Source organism: Acomys russatus, chromosome 13 (genome assembly GCF_903995435.1).
Source record: "Acomys russatus chromosome 13, mAcoRus1.1, whole genome shotgun sequence".
NCBI lineage: Eukaryota > Metazoa > Chordata > Mammalia > Rodentia > Muridae > Acomys > Acomys russatus.
Window position 1 is genome coordinate 25,065,604 of NC_067149.1, and position 17,852 is coordinate 25,083,455.

General features: G+C 41.2%; 1 protein-coding gene across 1 annotated transcript; it reads right to left on the reverse strand.

Annotated features, from left to right (window-relative positions):
* Positions 1–7,036: 7,036 nt before the first annotated feature.
* On the reverse strand, positions 7,037–7,564 carry LOC127196839 (60S ribosomal protein L18a-like). The gene has a single exon (XM_051154591.1). The coding sequence runs from the start codon at positions 7,562–7,564 to the stop codon at positions 7,037–7,039; it is 528 nt and encodes a 175-aa protein (XP_051010548.1).
* Positions 7,565–17,852: the final 10,288 nt, after the last annotated feature.

Here is a 17,852-nt window from a genome sequence, read left to right on the forward strand (position 1 = left end):
GTTCGCATATTAATAGACACTTAGGAAGAGTCTGCATCTTGGCTATTGTGAAAAATGCTGCAATAAATGTGTCTGGTGCTGTATCTTTTCGATACCGATCTCATTTCCTTTGCATAAATGCTGAGTGGTGGAATTGCTGGAACATAGGGTGGTTCTGGCTTAACTTTAGGCACCTGCACACTGTTTTACATAGTGGCTGAGCCAATCTTCACTCCCATCACATCCTTGCTAATACTATCTTCCATCTTTTTGAGAATAGCCATTCTACCAGGTACAACGTGAGAGCTCTTTATGATTTGAATTTTCACTTGCTTGGTAATTAGTGATACAGAGCATGTTTTTTCTACATCCCTGTTAGCCGTTATGTATATTGTCTTTAATGTGTCTACTCGGGCCTTTTATCAATTCTTAAACAGATTATTAGTTTACTTACTGTTTAATTATTTCTGTTACGTTTGTTGTATGTTTAAACAGTAACTCCTTATCAAATGTGTGGCTTGTCAATCTTTTCTCCCAGCCCAGACAATCTCAGTCTTCTCTCCTAGCGACTTTCTTTACTGTACAGAAGCTTTTGAGTTTGATAAAATCTCACCTATCCATTTTGACAGATAATAACAAGCTCCGCCTTTCTTGGGGTGAGAGGCAACTGAAGAATTATGATCAGTGCTGGGACATTTCCTAATGTACATATCAAACATCTTACTCTGGCAGGTGGGCTAGGACAGAAACACGGAAGACATCTGGGAACTATTGCCATATTGCATGCTTGGAGGTAGGCTGGTTTAGAAAATAATGTTGTCAGTGAAGACGATAAGAAATGGTGAAATGGGCCATTGCTCTCCTAAGGTTCCTTCCAGCTGATTTGAGATGAATCATACTTTTCTAGGGGCCCAAATAAAATTGGGTAAAATGGTTAAACAAGGTAGGAATAGCATTTGTGGTCCAGTTTCTAAATGTTGAGAAATCCCAGGCTTAATTAGAGTCCTGTGTAGGACAGTCTGAAATGCTGGATCAATTGGGATTGAAAGCTTTCTTTGAAGCTGTCTCTGTCATCTTCTCATTTGGAAAGCTGCTAAATTGCACTCCCTGTATACTCAGGTAATTAATTTTATTCCTTCTCAAGTTGCTGAGAAGACCAACATTGAAGCATTGAAGACCAGATAGTTTCATTTTATAATTAAGCTTAGTTGTTTAGGGGTTAAAATTTTTAAAGTCTAGATAGATGTTTTAAGTTGATAATGATGAGATATGATAGATATTGATTTACATTCAGAATTTTAGATTCACCAAGATAGGAAAGATGCTTCTTCAAGGCTCCCAAATACAAATAACCAAAACACTATGAATATAACATACGTATAATTCTTGATTGTTTCATGGTTCTTCTTGCTGTAGGGAGTTTATTATATGTGTGTAATGATATAAAAGTATATGTAAAAAAATATTTAATAAAAATTAAAAATAAAACAGAAATGGTGAGATTCTACTTGGACATTTGAAAATATTTTATAGTGTGGTAAGAAAAATTGTCTAAGACAGAAAGAGTAGGAATTTAGCCTTTTTATAAATACTCAATTGCCCACTAGCAATTCAAGAAGCAACATGAAGCAGGCAGATATAGAGCATTGTTTCAAAGCTGAAGATCCACCCTGAGCCTAACTTCATAAGAAAAGATGGCAGGAATAACAAAAGCATTTCAACATCACCATACCCACTTCCTCTTCTCTTTCCATGCACACCTGCTGCTCACCCTGCCCCACCCTGCAAGCCCAAGCTTCTCCTTCTCTGTTTCATCTGCATTTCACAGACTGAGTAAGTTTCGCAAATTTTTCTGCTCTCTGTGGGCCCTGGGTCTGTACATCTTTGTGTTCTGTGAGGTCTTCCTCTCCTGTCTACAGAGGAGAAGTGAACCACGAGGAGGAGATAAGAGGAGAATCTGTGTGTCCCCATTTTATAACCTGCTTGGGTGCGGTCTTGGAAAATAAGTGAGATCTGCAGGCATTGTCATCAAATCACAGTGATATAGCTATCTATACATATCATGGGTGCTGCTGCCCATTATTTTAATACATACTTAGTAGGCTCATAGGATTCTAGAATCCTAGACGCTCTAAAAGTTTAAGAATTATCACAAAGAAATAAAAAACCAAGATCAGCAGCGATGAACTAATCTGTCTGATCTTCAGTTTTTCTCAAAAGCATATTTCTGCATTCATCTCTGAAACAGTGCAGTTGTGTGTCCTGAAATGGAGGTCTGCTCTGTGATTTGTGGAAAGTCTACTACGTGTAGCACTAAGAAGTGTTATGCAGTCACCATCCGCTAATCCTCACAACCCCATAGTTAAAATTAGCCTACATATGAATTACTAAGCTTAGCCTGCTTTTATTCGTGAATATTATCAATGAGTATCAAGATGGACTCCAATAGATTAAATAACTGGCCTTGGGTCACATAGCTAGCTAATGTGTGGGACAATATCAACAAACAAACAAGCAAACAAAAAAGTATCCAAGTCTGAGACCCTTCCTGGCTCACACAGTCTCTGTAAGGTGTTAGTCTGTGTTTGGGGGTGAGGATTGGGAAAAGAAGGATCCATGAGAGATTCACCCATTCCCTCTAACTGCCTTTCAGTCTGCTAAGAGCAGGCATGGATGTAGTGAAGGCTGGATGAATCACTCATCTTACACCAAAGGGGGAAAAATATCTGCACAAAGACAGAAGCTAGAAAAGCATGAAAATCTACCCCAAACTGAAAAGTGTGACAAGCAAGTATCCAGAACTGTTGAACAAAAGTAAGGTGATGCCTGTTGCCTAGGCTAAGCTCTAAGCTTACTATACTTAGTAACCATAAGGTCCTACCCCACCAGAGACCTGCTCCTCACACTCTGTGCACACTGCTGTGTTTTCTAGCCATGTAATCTCTCTAGAGTGAATTTTAAAATAGCCTAAAAGAAGAATTAGAAGACAATTTTGCCTCTTTATGCAAAGAATAATTTTCTAGAAGGGAAACTACAATGAAGCTATCCATGTATTACATGGAAAGTCACCCAAAGGCTCCTGCATTGAATACACAGTCCCCAGCAGGCATCACTATCTTTGGGGGAGGGTGCACTTATGGAGCCTTTAGGAAGGAGCCCGGCTGATCAAGTTGGATCACAGCTTAATCCCAGCACTTGGGAGGCAGAGGCAGGCGGATCGCTGTGAGTTCGAGGCCAGCCTGGTCTACAAAGTGAGTCCAGGATGGCCAAGGCTACACAGAGAAACCCTGTCTCAAAAAAAAAAAATTTAAAGAAATATTGCTTCCTGTCTACTACCACTGTGTGATCAACCCCTCTATTCTCCTATCAACGCAGGCTGAGCTGTTGCTACCGCTATACCTTCCCTGCCATCCGTTAAAGTCCTCTAAAACTGTGAGCTAAGGTAAATCCATCCTACCTTGGGTTGTTTTTGGCAGGAATGTGGACACATGGACAAATAATATAACTCATATATCAGTGATACAGACTTTCATTTTTAATGTAAGGAAGGATAACTTGGTGGGACTTTTTGGTTTTTTTGTTGTTTTATTATTACCAATTCATTTTGTGTGAGTGATATGCTATTGACATCTTTCTACTTGTTCTAACTGTAAGGGTCCAGAAACATTACTACAGAGTCTGTCTGGGCTTAGACAGATGTGCTTCCTTACTTGAAGAAGACACTGTGCCCCTTTTAAAAATTGACTGACTTCCCCCTGAACTGCTGCAGCCGCTCTAGGGAAAAGTCCAAACCATGATCGACAGTGGCATTTCCTGCATGGATGTGAGACAGCCTGACCTGCCTGTGTCTGATTCACTTTGGTCAGACTCTTTTATTGACTCCTGTGGTGAGGAAAGCAGAGCAGCAGTGGAAGTGGAAGATGGAGCTATCCATCCTTCTGAGTGAAGAACCAAAATGCAGAAATGATGCAAGCAGGCTCCGTTCCGGCAGAAGGGAGCCCCTGAAATGCGGTTGATCTGGAGATGAGTGTACCTGGAGGAAGTTTTCAAACGCCCCTATAACTACTCACAGTTGGAGTTTAAGTCATTTAAACCGTCCATTTTTCAGAATCATGGCCCCATGATGTCCAGATAAGAAGCAAGTGGTGCTCTGCTGTTAAGGATTTTAAATGTAGTAAAAAAAATTAGTCAAACAAACTAATGAATGAATGGATGAATGAATGAATACCACAGAACACCATACAGTTGTTTTTTGTTTTTTGTTTTTTAACACAGACTAAAGCCAGCGGGAGACCCTTCTCAGACTTTGTTGCAACTGGTGCTAATACACAAAGACGGCCTTCAGATATCTGTGCAACTTTCCACCACATGTTAAGGTAAAGAAGTATGATTCCTGTCATTTCCCAGCTCGATGATAGTGGGTCAGATTCTTCTCCTTCTGAGACCCCTGTTTCTTCCTCTATAATGTAAGGATGGTGGTGGTGGGTAAGCCAAGGCAGAACAAGTGTACCCAGCATTGTAACAAGAGCTAGAGACAAGATGATGATCTTGGATGGAGGGATCCTGGCACGCAGCACTTCCTGACGTTTGTGGGCACAAGAAGTCCAGATCATGCACTGAATCTCCTAAGACAGAATTCTGTCTCCACCCAAGCAAAGACACATTGTCTATCTTATCTGAACTGAGGGAAGACAAGAGCAGGATTTTTTTATCTCATGCCTCTGTGTTCACGGACTAAAGAACAATTAGCACAGACTAACACCAAGCAGCATGCAGTCCGAGCAGGCATGATGCAGAGAAGGATGGTAGAGACCTGGCTAAGTCGAGGGGCAGGGGCGAGTGATCGGGCAGGATGGACAGGTATAGGTTCCACAGTCTCAACTCTGTGCTATTCTACCAGCTATTCTCAGGTTCTTCAATGTCAGCCCATTCATTCTATACCTGCTAGCCTCTGAAATCCTGTCACAGGCCAGTTTTTCTTAGCTTTCACTCATCCATTCATTCATGAAATAATTGTTCACTGAATACCTGGATATAGAGAATACAGTAGCAAAAATAAGCAGAATGCTAGCTGGTGTTATAAATGTGGGAAACAATCCATGAATAGGAATGAAGCACACAGAAGCACACACACACACACATACACACACACACACACACACACACACACACACACACACACACACGTTGTGCTTGATTATATAAGGTCCACCAAAATCAGTATCAAGGACAGTGGGCAGATTGAGATCAACTCCTCTAGATGAGGACAAAGATGGCATCTCTGATGAGATAACATTGAAGATAATATCTAAAGGCAAAAAAAGGAGCCAAGTACACAAAGATTGATGGAAAAATCACCCAAGCAATACAGACAGCCTGGCAATGGCTCTACACTGGGGACATTGCTTGTTGCTTCTTCCTGTTCCTGTTGACATTTGCACACTTTATCCAAATGTGATGACCCATTTTCTCCCTAATGAAAAAAGTTTGTAGAATCTTATCTGTTTGGATGATTTGTTTATCTGTTTGTTCATTTATGCACATATTTATTAGGTATTTAATACCTGGAGAGTCATAAATCATAACCAAGACCATAATAGTAACTGAAACTGATGAGAGTAGCGTTCTTGTGGATATTAATATGCACAGAGATGGGCCTCCAAACATCCCAGGTTCACATGGCCATGTCTCAGAAGGTTCTTCAGAGACCCTAACCTGGACACAGGTTACCCATTTGAAAGGTCATGGATTTATGGAGAGTTGAACGCCATAGTTTGAGTGCAGTTGGAGACTACAAAATTGGAATGAACTTGGTTTCAAAATCTGGTGTTGCTATTGACTGGAGACTTTGGGAAACTTACTTATACTCTCTGGACTTCAGTCTTTTCCTCTATAAAATTCTTATTTTATGACAGTTGGACATAATCTCTGGCATAGGCCTGTATATTATGTCATGCCCATATGAATGACTGAAGTGACACTTTGCCCCAATTTTTCCTTTCTTTTAAAGTTCTATCACTGAGCAAGTAAAACTATGCGGAATATACCAGGAAAAATACATTTTCTGTTTTTGTTATTAATATAATTCCATATGATTTTTAAAATACCATATTTTTAATTCAGCTAATATATTTGCCATAAGTTACCCATTCTGCTGTCTGGAGTAATAGTACAATCCTACCCTTAGCTATGGCTTCACTTTTCATGGTGTCAATTATCCTGAATCAACAGCAGCAAAAGACATAATCAATGAAAATTTCCTGAAATAAACAGTCTATAAGTCTTAAGTGATAATATCATTCTGACACATCACATCCTGTGTCCTCCCACTCCATATCACCTACTGTGTGAATCACCCTCCCACTCTATACCACCTACTGTGTGCAATACCCTTTTGTCCAGTAAATCTAGGTTGTATATGCTATGTGTCTGATAGTCATTGAAGAGTCCACCTTGGTTTTAAGACTTATGGTACCATAGTTCTCATGCTTAGGACATTCCCAAAGATAAGAGCAGCAATGCTAGCCAACCATATATGTCAAACAGGTGTCATAAAGAACTTCCTTTATGTAAAGAAGTCAAAACGTATCCCTAGGTGTATATGTCTAACAAAAAAAACATAATATGCATATAAAATTTGTTTTTATGCATAGTTTTGGGCATCCACTCAGGATGTTAGAAGCAGACATAGCTCAGAACTCATGTTTGTTTGTTTGTTTGTTTGTTTGTAACCAGATGTGATAGCACACAGTTATAAGCCCAGCACTAAGGAGGCTGAGGCAGGAGGATCCTTAAAATTCCCTGATTAGCTAGTACAGGTATAGTCCAATTAATGAGCTTTATAGGTCAGTGAGAGACCTTGTCTCAAAGGAATAGATAGCATTCATTAGGATGGCACCCCAAATTGTCTTCTGACAACCACAACATGTATACACACATGCACCCACATACATGAGCATAAATGTGCATGCATCATGCATATTTTCTTTTCTTTCTTTCTTTCTTTTTTTTTTTTTTTTTTTTTCCGCCCTAGAGTTTTATTCAGTGGTCTCTGGGTCTAGAAGAAGGTGTTGGGCCTCTTGGTTGTGAAGTGTGCCTTGTGCTGGCATTGCAACACGCGGTGGGGCAGTGGGAACTTGATCTTGGAGTCATGGAACTGCTTGACAGCTGGCCAGCGGCACTTGCCAGCTGCAGTCTCTTCCACCTTCATGATCTGGAAGGAGTGCGCACGGGCACGGTACCGGGCACCCATGTCGCGGTAGCACTGGGTGACGGCACCAGCGGTGGTCAGGTCCCAGTACTCTCGGTACATGTGTGTGCCACTGCATGAGTCGTAGCGCAGCCAGATGCCGAAGTTCTTTACACGAAGCAGTGACGTCTCAAAGACCTGCCCGCAGTATACTATCTCCCCGTACGACTTTTTCATCTTCTTCAGCTGCGACATGAAGTACCAGAAGTGGGACTTGGCCACCACATGGTTGGGCGCAAAGATGCGCATTCGGTACAGCGGTGGCCTATGGCACTTCGGAGTGGGCAAGCAGCTCCCCACCACCTTGTACTCCCAAAGCGTGCCCGATGCCTTCATGGCGGTCCATCCTGCTTCGCCGCCACTCACAAAAGGAAGCACACACATTTTCAGATGTTAAATGAATGCTTCTCCACAGATATGGGGGTTATATTGTATATATTCATTGTCAACAAAACTCTGTACGCAGCAGCTTTCCTACAGCCTGAATGCTTTCGTTGTTTCTGCAGTGACATTTAGGAAGAAAATTAGCTAATATTCACAGTTTAAGAAAAGCCTATCAGACTTGATACCCTATGAGCATATACAGGGGAAGGAGGTCCCCGTCAGTCACAGTCATTGGGGAGGGGAGTTAGGGAAAAATGGAAGAGAGGGAGGAATGGGAAGATACAAGGGAGGGGATAACTATTGAGATGTAATATGAATAAATTAATATATATTTTTTTATTAATTTTTATTAATATAAATTTTTATTAATTTATTCTTACATCTCAATGGTTATCCCATCCCTTGTATCCTCCCATTCTTCCCTCCCTCCCATTTTCCCATTACTCCCCTCCCCTATGACTGTTCCTGAGGGGGATTACCTCCCCCTGTATATGCTCATAGGATATCAAGTCTCTTCTTGGTAACCTGCTGTCCTTCCTCTGAGTGCCACTAGGTCTCCCCCTCCAGGGGACATGGTCAAATGTGAGGCACCAGAGTACATGAGAAAGTCATATCCCACTTTCCACTCATCTGTGGAGAATGTTCTGGCCGTTGGCTAGATCTAGGTAGGGGTTTAAAGTTTACCGCCTGTATTGTCCTTGGCTGGCGCCTTAGTTTGAGTGGGACCCCTGGGCCCAAATCTGCCTATCATAATGTTCTACTTGTAGGTTTCTAGGACCCTCTGGATCCTTCTACTTTGCTATTCTCCCATGCTTCTCTCATCTAGAGTCCAAATAGGATGTCCTTCCCTCTGTCCCAGTTTCCTGGTAAGTGAAGGCTTTCGTGGGACATGCCCCTTGGGCTAGTATGCAGATATAAGTGAGTATATACCATTTGAGTCTTTCTGCTTCTGGGTTAACTCACTCATTATGATCATTTCTAGCTCAATCCATTTATCCACAAATTTCGGAAGTTCCTTGTTTTTAATAGCTGAGTAATATTCCATAGTGTATATGTACCACAGTTTCTTTATCCATTCTTCTACTGATGGACACTTAGGCTGTTTCCATGTTCTGGCTATTATGAATAAGGCTGCTATGAACATGGTTGAGCAAATTTTCTTGTTGTGTGATGGAGCATCTTCTGGGTATATTCCAAGGGCTAGAATAGCTGGGTCTTGAGGAAGCCCTATTCCCATTTTTCTGAGATAGCACCAGATAGATTTCCAAAGTGGCTGTACTAGTTTGCATTCCCACCAGCAATGAAGGAGTGTTCCTCTCCCCCGACATCCTCGCCAGCATGTGGTGTCGCTTGAGTTTTTGATCTTAGCCATTCTGATGGGTGTAAGATGGAATCTCAGAGTTGTTTTTATTTGCATTTTCCTGATGACTAAGGAGGTTGAGCATTTCTTTAAGTGTTTCTCAGCCATTTGATATTCCTCTGTTGAGAATTCTCTGTTTAGTTCCAAGCCCCATTTCTCAATTGGGTTATTTGGTTTGTTGGCATTTAATTTCTTGAGTTCTTTATATATTTTGGATATTAAACCTTTGTCAGATGTAGGGTTGGTGAAGATCTTTTCCCAGTCTGTAGGCTGTCGCTTTGTTCTCTTGACGGTGTCTCCTGCCTTACAGAAGCTTCTCAGCCTCATGAGGTCCCATTTATTAATGGTTGACATTAAGGCCTGGGCCGTTGGTGTTCTGTTCAGGAAGTTGTCTCCTGTGCCAATATGTTCCAGGCTCTTCCCCACTTTTTCTTCTAAGTGACTTAGTGTCTCTGGTTTTATGTTGAGGTCTTTAATCCACTTGGATTTGAGTTTTGTGCAAGGTGACAAATATGGGTCCAGTTTCATTTTTTTACACATAGACCTCCAGTTAGACCAGCACCATTTGTTGAAGATGCTATCCTTTTTCCATTGAATGGATTTGGCTTTTTTGTCAAAAATCAAGTGACCATATGTGTATGGATTCATATCTGGGTCTTCAATTCAATTCCACTGATCAACCAGCCTGTTGCTGTGCCAGTACCATGCTGTTTTAATTACTATTGCTTTATAGTACAGTTTGAGATCAGGTATGGAGATTCCTCCGGAGCACCTTTTATTGTACAAGGTTGTTTTAGCTATTCTGGGTTTTTTGTTTTTCCATATGAAGTTCAGAATTGAACTTTCAATGTCTTTAAAATTGTGTAGGTATTTTGATAGGGATTGCATTGAATCTGTAGATTGCTTTTGGTAGGATGGCCATTTTTACTATGTTAATTCTCCCGATCCATGAGCAAGGAAGATCATTCCATCTTCTCAGGTCATCTTCAATCTCTTTCTTCAGAGTTTTGAAATTTTTTTCAAACAAGTCCTTCACTTGCTTAATTAGAGTAACTTCTAGATATTTTATATTGCTGTGGCTAATGTGAAGGGTGTGGTTTTCCTAATTTCTTCCTCTGCAAGCTTGTCATTTGTGTATAGGAAGGCTACAGACTTTTTTGAGTTAATTTTGTATCCAGCTAATTTGCTGAAGGTGTTTATTTGCTGTAGGAGTTCTCTGGTGGAATTTTGAGGGTCACTTATGTACACTATCATATCATCTGCACATAGGAATAATTTGACTTCCTCCTTTCCTATTTGGATACCCTTGGTCTCCTTTTGTTGTCTTATTGCTCTGGCTAGAACTTCGAGTACTATATTGAAGAGATATGGAGAGAGTAGGCAGCCTTGCCTTGTTCCCAATTTTAGAGGAATTTCCTTGAGTATCTCACCATTTACTTTGATTTTGGCTTGCTGTATATAGCCTTTATTATGTTGAGGAAAGTGCCTTGTATCCCTGATCTCTCTAAAACTTTAAACATGAATGGGTGTTGGATTTTATCAAATGCTTTCTCTGCATCTAAAGAGATGATCATGTGGTTTTTTAATTTTCTGTTTGTTTATATGGTGGATTACATCGACAGATTTCCGTATATTAAACCATCCTTGCATGTCTGGAATGAAGCCTACTTGGTCATGATGAATGATATCTTTGATGTGTTCTTGTATTTGTTTTGCAAGTATTTTATTTACTATTTTTGCATTGATGTTCATAAGAGAAATTGGTCTGAAATTCTCTTTATAAAGAAAAGCTTATCACCCTCACTCTGGAAGGGTCACTAAAAGGACAATTGGGGTACAACTCTCACTGGTGTTTTTACAAGATAAATATCATGTCTCTTTATCTAAATTATATTTTATTCATTTTATGTGCATGAAAGTTTTGCTTACATGTATATATGTGCACCATGTGTTCTGGTGTTACATGCGGAACTGAAGTTACAGATGGTTGTGAGCCAGTACATGGGTGCTGAGAACTGAACCCCAGTTCTTAGTAAGGGCAAGAGAAGCTCTTAAAAGGTAAGATATCACTCCAGCCCCGAAATGTCATTTCTTATCTGTTGATAGTCACCACTGCCTCTAAGAAAATGGCTTGATGTGCATCTTACTTGCTATGCTCTGTAAAATACAGAAACCAGAAGGTACTTCTCAATGTTACCTCACCATATTAAACCATGTCTCAAGTCAATTAAGCTCTAACTATGAAAGGAAACAGATGTTGTCAGTTCCTAACAAATCCCTACATCTGTCACGGCTCTCTGTGGGGATTGTCACTGGAGAAAGAATTAGCTGCTTGGTTTGTGGAGTAGCTCCTGGAATTAGGATCTGTGGTAGGAATGGTGTGAGGTGTTTATGAACGTCAATTTCAAGCTACACATGGACCTTCCATTAACTGGCAGTGGGGAGCAGCACCAAAGGCTGATTTCTACCAAGGCTTCTGGGGTTACTCAGCTGTATTAAACTATTAGGAGGAAGAATGAAAATCAAAATAGATAGCATGCATTTGAGGTGTGCTGCCTGAAATGCCTTCACTGGGAGTGTTAAATTCAATATGGATGACAAGGTCAGCTGAGATCCACGACTGTGCACCAAGCAGATCAACGCACAGATACCCACTGCGGGACATCACCGCACACTTATTTAGATTATACGCGGAACCTACAACAATAACTACTAATTTCCAAACTGCATCTGAAGTCTGGGGAGCATCCCTCTGGGGTGCTTTAACATGGGGATGGGGAACTGAGTGAGAACCGATTAGTCTCCTAAAATATGTTGGAGCTGAGAATTCACAAACTGCTACTCAGACCGCATATTGTGAATTCCGTAGTGATTTCACCTTTGCTCAAGACCAGGATCACTTTGTGTCCGCTCCAAATTGCTGATGCCCATTGAGACCATTACCTTGGAGTCACAGACATATTTAGGATGCTGCTCCAAGCACAGAAGGCTGTTTACATTAAGAATGCTCCTGTCTTGTGACCCCCTGATGGCCCAATATGTCATCAGCTAACTTTGGCCAAGATTCAGTTTTACCTGTACCAGGTTCAGGTCATGAAGTTTAACGTGCCCAGTGAGGATATGACTCACACATTTCCAACCCTTTCAGTCCCATGTTTCAACTTTATCTTTTTGCTGCCTTGTTCTTAAAGGCTAAGGGTTTATGTTCTTTGATCAATCCTGTGCTTTCATGAAGTGATGACCTTCACCCAATCATTGTCTTCCACCTTCCTGCCCTGCTAGATAGCATCTGCCTTTCAGACAGAGGAAATGTCTTTGCAGTGGCACACCACTATGTTTCTTGCCCGAGAGATGAATTTGCTCATTCAATTAATGAATAGTTCATTCATTTGATAATACTGGCTGAGTTCTGTGTACCTACTATGTGTCCGCTATTGTTATAGGACTTTAGGGGGTCACTGAAGGTCACATGAGATTGAAAATGAGAGACAATAAACAAGTAAGTCAAACACCGGATTTCAGAGGTGAATAAGCAACAGTGTTAGGAAACTGAGCATATTCTTATACAAGGTAGTCCTTGAACAGCTTACAAATAGGTAGAATGTGTAAAGACACCTGGGGGGAATAGAGGAAAGAACAACTCTGACCAGATAAACAATACATGCAAGCCTCTTGTGGGCATTTTTAAAAAAGGGTTAGTAAAACAGAGTCCTGGGCAAAAGATAAGGAGTCCAAAATGGGCAGAGATGAGGTTTTATGGTACATGCTGGGTCCAGGTTAGGAGTTTGGGCTTTATTATCTGAGTGATGAGAGCCTATCCAAGCGTTTTAGTGAAGGCCTTCACTACTTTGGAACTGTTCCTGATGATGGAGCTGTTCCTGTCTACCCATGTGTACCCTGAGGGACTTTCACTTGACCATTATTGGATCTGAGTTCAAGCCCCAGCTCTGTCCTTAGTATCCTACATTAGATATGTTAATCTCTCTAACTTTAAAATTCAAAATGTGGTGGGGGACATACAATATCTGCCTCTTTAAATAATCTAAGTAAAAGGAACATATCACATCCATAACATAGAGCTAACATTATATTCATTCATTCATTCATTCATTCATTCATGCATTAATGCAACGAACCTGTATCCAACCATTGCTACCCAGTCCCTTCATGAGCCTTTTTTTTTTCACTACTTGTATATTATTCTATATTATTTTAGGACATTAGTCTTTTTATTTTTCTTTTTATTATTAGTACCTCCTAAGTTACTAAATGATGAACCTGCAAATTTTCCATTTCTCAGCTATTCCTGCACTTCCTTAAATCTAAAATCCTGCCCTGAGGACCTATGAGGAACACATAGCTATCAGATCCCCACTTGCTTGGGAAATTCTCAGCTTCTGTACCCAAAGCGGCTGAGGGCAGCAATATCATGGTGGCGGCCAGGTCAGCCGTTCTCAAGCTTTAAGACACCAGAAACTGTGACCTGGCATTTATTCAATTATCAGATTGACAATAATCATCAACAATATTTGTAGTGATAGGACCACTCTATGTAATAGTATAATTGTTTGCAGTGTGTGCTGGAGCGTGCTTTTCCAGCAGGCCATCTCAGAAGACTACTTCCCTGACTGAGCTCCTAAAATACTCACCATGCAAACTTCTTCAGCTCTCCGAGAAACGCCAAGGAAGCTTCCTTCTTGATAGTGATGTGAAATTGTGGCTGATCTGCTTTTATTGGTTTTTCTCTGTTCTATGGTGCTAAGTCTCACTCAGCACAGACTTCTCTACCGTACAGAGGCATCACAATAATGTGCACTCTGAGCTGTAACAAGAATTCATTGTCCACATTGATTTAAACCCGCAGGCAGGAGGAAGTGATTCTTAGCATATAATATTTTGGCATCCCCTTTGAGAGCTACTAAAATAAGGAGTGTCACTGAACCCTTGATTTTTTATTTCAAATGACAATAATTGCTCCTAAGGGAGTGTCACACAGACAATGATATTTCTCCTGTATAAAATGCCCAGCCTAGAATCTGATGAAAATCGTACAGAGTCTGAAAAGGAACTGATTTTTCCTTAGACCCGTCTATGTCTTAGGTCACTGTGTCCAGACGGGTGTCTGACTTTCTTAAAAGATTTCTCGGAATGATACTTGTCATAAATTCAGACTCATGTACTCAATGTCCTGATGGCCACTAGGAGCGTGGCAAATCCACCGTGAGGTTAACAAACCCTGTGAGCAGTGTCTCCAGGTGTTACTTTCTTCTGCTGGTAAAACTCTCTGACAATATGTCCAGGCAGAGTTCCTTGAAGACTACAAGACCAACAGGAAAACTAATGCTACAAGACAGAAATGGGAGCTGGGAGCAGCGAGCAGCCACGCTGAGTCCACGTTTTGATGGACACTTTCGTTCTGTTCTCACACATCACTGCTTAAGGGAGTGCGCTGTGTGCTCTTCCTTCTTTAGTCATCTTGAGAAGACTTTGTGATGGTGTGTCTGGCGTCTCTCCCATGGCTTGTCTGCTAGATGTACCTCCAGGGTGCTTTCCTAGCAGCAGCAAGAAGACAGCATTTGCTGGGAAGTTTCCACAGCCAATGCTTCACCTACAGACCCTCAGAGTTGTATTCCTCAACAATGCTGTGTGACCCCATTGAGAGAAATGGTCTGTCAACAGAGAGAACGGAGGCTGATTTAAGTTCTCACTGTTCAATTTGATATTAAACCATGGAAATGAGAAAGGCCTCGACTTTCCAGATGGATGGTGAACCGCGCGCGCGCACGCGCGCGCGTGTGTGTGTGTGTGTGTGTGTGTGTGTGTGTGTACATATGAATGCGTGTTTGTTTTCATGTATATGCAGGTACAGAGATGTGCAAATATGTATGGTACCCTGAAAACAGACTTGCATATCATTCCTCAGGCACAGTCCATGTTTGTGTTTGTTTGTTTGTGACAGTCCCCGTTGGCCTGAAGCTAGCCAAGTAAGCTAGGCTGGCAATCCAGGAAGCCCCAGTGATCCTCCCGTCTCCACCTCCCCCACAGGACATCCCCCAGGAGTAACAATATGTGCCACAATGTCCAGTTGGCTGTTTTCAATGTGGGTTCTGGGGATGGACCTCAGGTCCTCGTGCTTGCATGGCAAGCACTTTATGGTGTAGTTTTATCCTATATTTATGTATGTGCCATGAACTAGAGTCCAGACCTAACAACAACAAAATCGTTTCTAGAGAAAATATATAGACAGAAAAATATCAAATCACTGCTTTGGGGAGGCAGCAAGAACTAACCTAACGCACCAATGTCCTCCCCATTTTCTCCCAGGAAGTCTTTCTCCATGCTATGTCGGCTTTTCCTCTCTGTCACAGTATCATTAGTGGCCTTCATTCTTTCGTCTTCTAAAATGACCTCTGCCATGACCTTTTCCGACTGGATTGTATTTGTCAGCCCCCCCTTGACTTTATTTGGACACATGAGCAGCATTGGCAATGAGTTATTAGGAAGCACAAAACTAGTGTAAACTAGAATTGTTCTTTCAAATGTGGGTTCGTTCTAGTCCATGAAAAAACATGCTCAGAGGCTGTCTGCCCTTCTAGCACCACAAAACAATCTAAGGCCAAGCCACAGAGACTCACAGGTGGAAACAAACCTGCCAAGGTGACCACTGTTTAGACAGTCTAAGCTACTGATGCAAATTTATTAGAAGTCATTGCTTTAATTGCCTGAGTTCAGGAGATGTTTGTCACACAGCATCACTGTAGCTAGAAATGCATAACTCACTGTCAGAAAAACCAACTAGGAGGTCTTTTGTTTCTTAATGGGCCTCTGAATTTTCTTCCTCAGTTTCTTCCTCAGTTAACTATCAACAGTGCCATTACTTGCCAGGAAACATCCGTGTCCTGTGCTGTTTAAGTCCAGTGACAGTACAAATTTATCACTTGGTTGGGAAAAAATACAGAGATAAGAAAGAGTAAATATAATAAGAAGAAGTCAAAGTTTATAAATCAATCTCAAAACTCAAATCCATGACTTTATTTGCATAGTGCTTTGATTGTATATCAAAATTTCAAAAACTCTAAAGGCTGAAACCAAAAGGTCTCCATATGGTTATGTGAGTATTCAAACCCCCTTTTATTTAGCATAGCAAGTAAACTCAAAGCAGTGCGTGAGAAATACACAGCCATTACTAATATACCTTGGCTTGTGAGAACGCTGAACCTCTGCCTACTTGAAGAGAGGCAAGATTAGAATCTGGGTCCACAGGGGAGGTTGAGAAAACACCCATCTGTATTCAGCCCATAAACTAAAAGCACACATGCATGGCTCACCTCACAATTCCTCTTTTATCTGATAAACTCAGAAATTTCTCCAATAAATACACTGAGTCTCTTTCTTACATGCCCCCCCACCCTGTCCCCAGCATTGTCTCCAGTGCTCTAGCACAGATAGAAAACTAGATGACAATCTATACAGTTGCTTCAAGTCTTAAACTATCTCAACCTACAGAACAGCAATTCCCAAATTTTATCTCCTGGAGCATAAAGAGGGACAAGGAAAATAAACTAACTCATAAACAAAACTGCCTGGCCTGCCCCTAGGAGGCCTCTGTGGGAAGTCTGAAAGAGGGCCCCAATTTGATGCCATCACAGCACAATGATTTCACCTTGTGTGGCAGACAGGCACAGTGGTAAGTTTTCCACAAAGCATTACTTACTCCATTTCAAAGACTGACTTGCTGTAGAAGCAATGTCATCGACAGGGTAGTGGCTGTAAGTGCCGCATACTGCTGGAACAAAGTTTTTATTGGCCAAGATGTCCCCTTGCTAGAGCAGCATCCTATTGACTTGAATAAAGCTAATTGAATTCCATTATTAAGCATTTTAGGACACAGCCAATTCCTCTAGAATTCTTCACATTTCAATGCACACGTTAAAAGCTACCACTATCATGAAGCTTATATAGAGGATCCATCTTTCTCATGCATTCACAACAAATTTATCCCTTTTTAGACACCTCCTGTGCTTTGTGCACTTCCTGTTTGAGGAAATGTCCCCCACATTTCTGTGTGCCTGCTATTAGGTTATAGCCGGTGCCTTTTTTCTACTTCTCTTCCTCTTACCAACACATCACAGCTCATTTGAGTTTAACTGTAAACAAGAAAAAAAAAATCAAGTTTCTTCACTGTCTCAGCTGAAAACACTTTGTTAGCTTTTAGCCAGTTCCATCTTCCTTAAAACATGCCCTGGATATTAGGAGAGATAGAAAACTACAAGTACCACCATTTATAAGGTCCTTCTTGTACCCAGCAGCATGATTAAATGGAATGGCTACAGACTAAGATGAAGATAAATCCAAATCCCAGTTCTCTATTGTTCTAGCCAAGAAGCTTTCGGGCAAATCACAGAAGCACTGTTACCCTCCATCTCCTTATTTAAAATAAATTAAAAACTCGCGTAAATTCCAGTCAATGAATGGACTTCAATCCAGTGCTGCTTGTTTCACTGTTACTGGTATTACCACTATCTTTGCTGGTACTCTTATGACTAAAATACTAACCTCTGAAATGGCTATGTCTACCATGACATTTTTACTTCCAGCCATCTTAATGTCCTCTCCAGCCCTGTCCATGGAGCCAACAGCTGGCTTCCTAGTACAGTTTGGATCCAGGGTGCTAATTTAGCCTTGCCTCTGTTCCAGCCTTCCCTTTGGCTGGACTTGTAGACTGGAGCAGAAATACGAAGGAACGCTTTCCTCATCTCACAAACCTACAGGGATTTTTCTTGTCTTCTGAGAACAACGAACCAAACCTGAAGCTCAAAGTCACTATCAGTGAGAGATAGTATTTACGGGAAGTCTCCTCAAATCCAAGGCAGGCCAAAC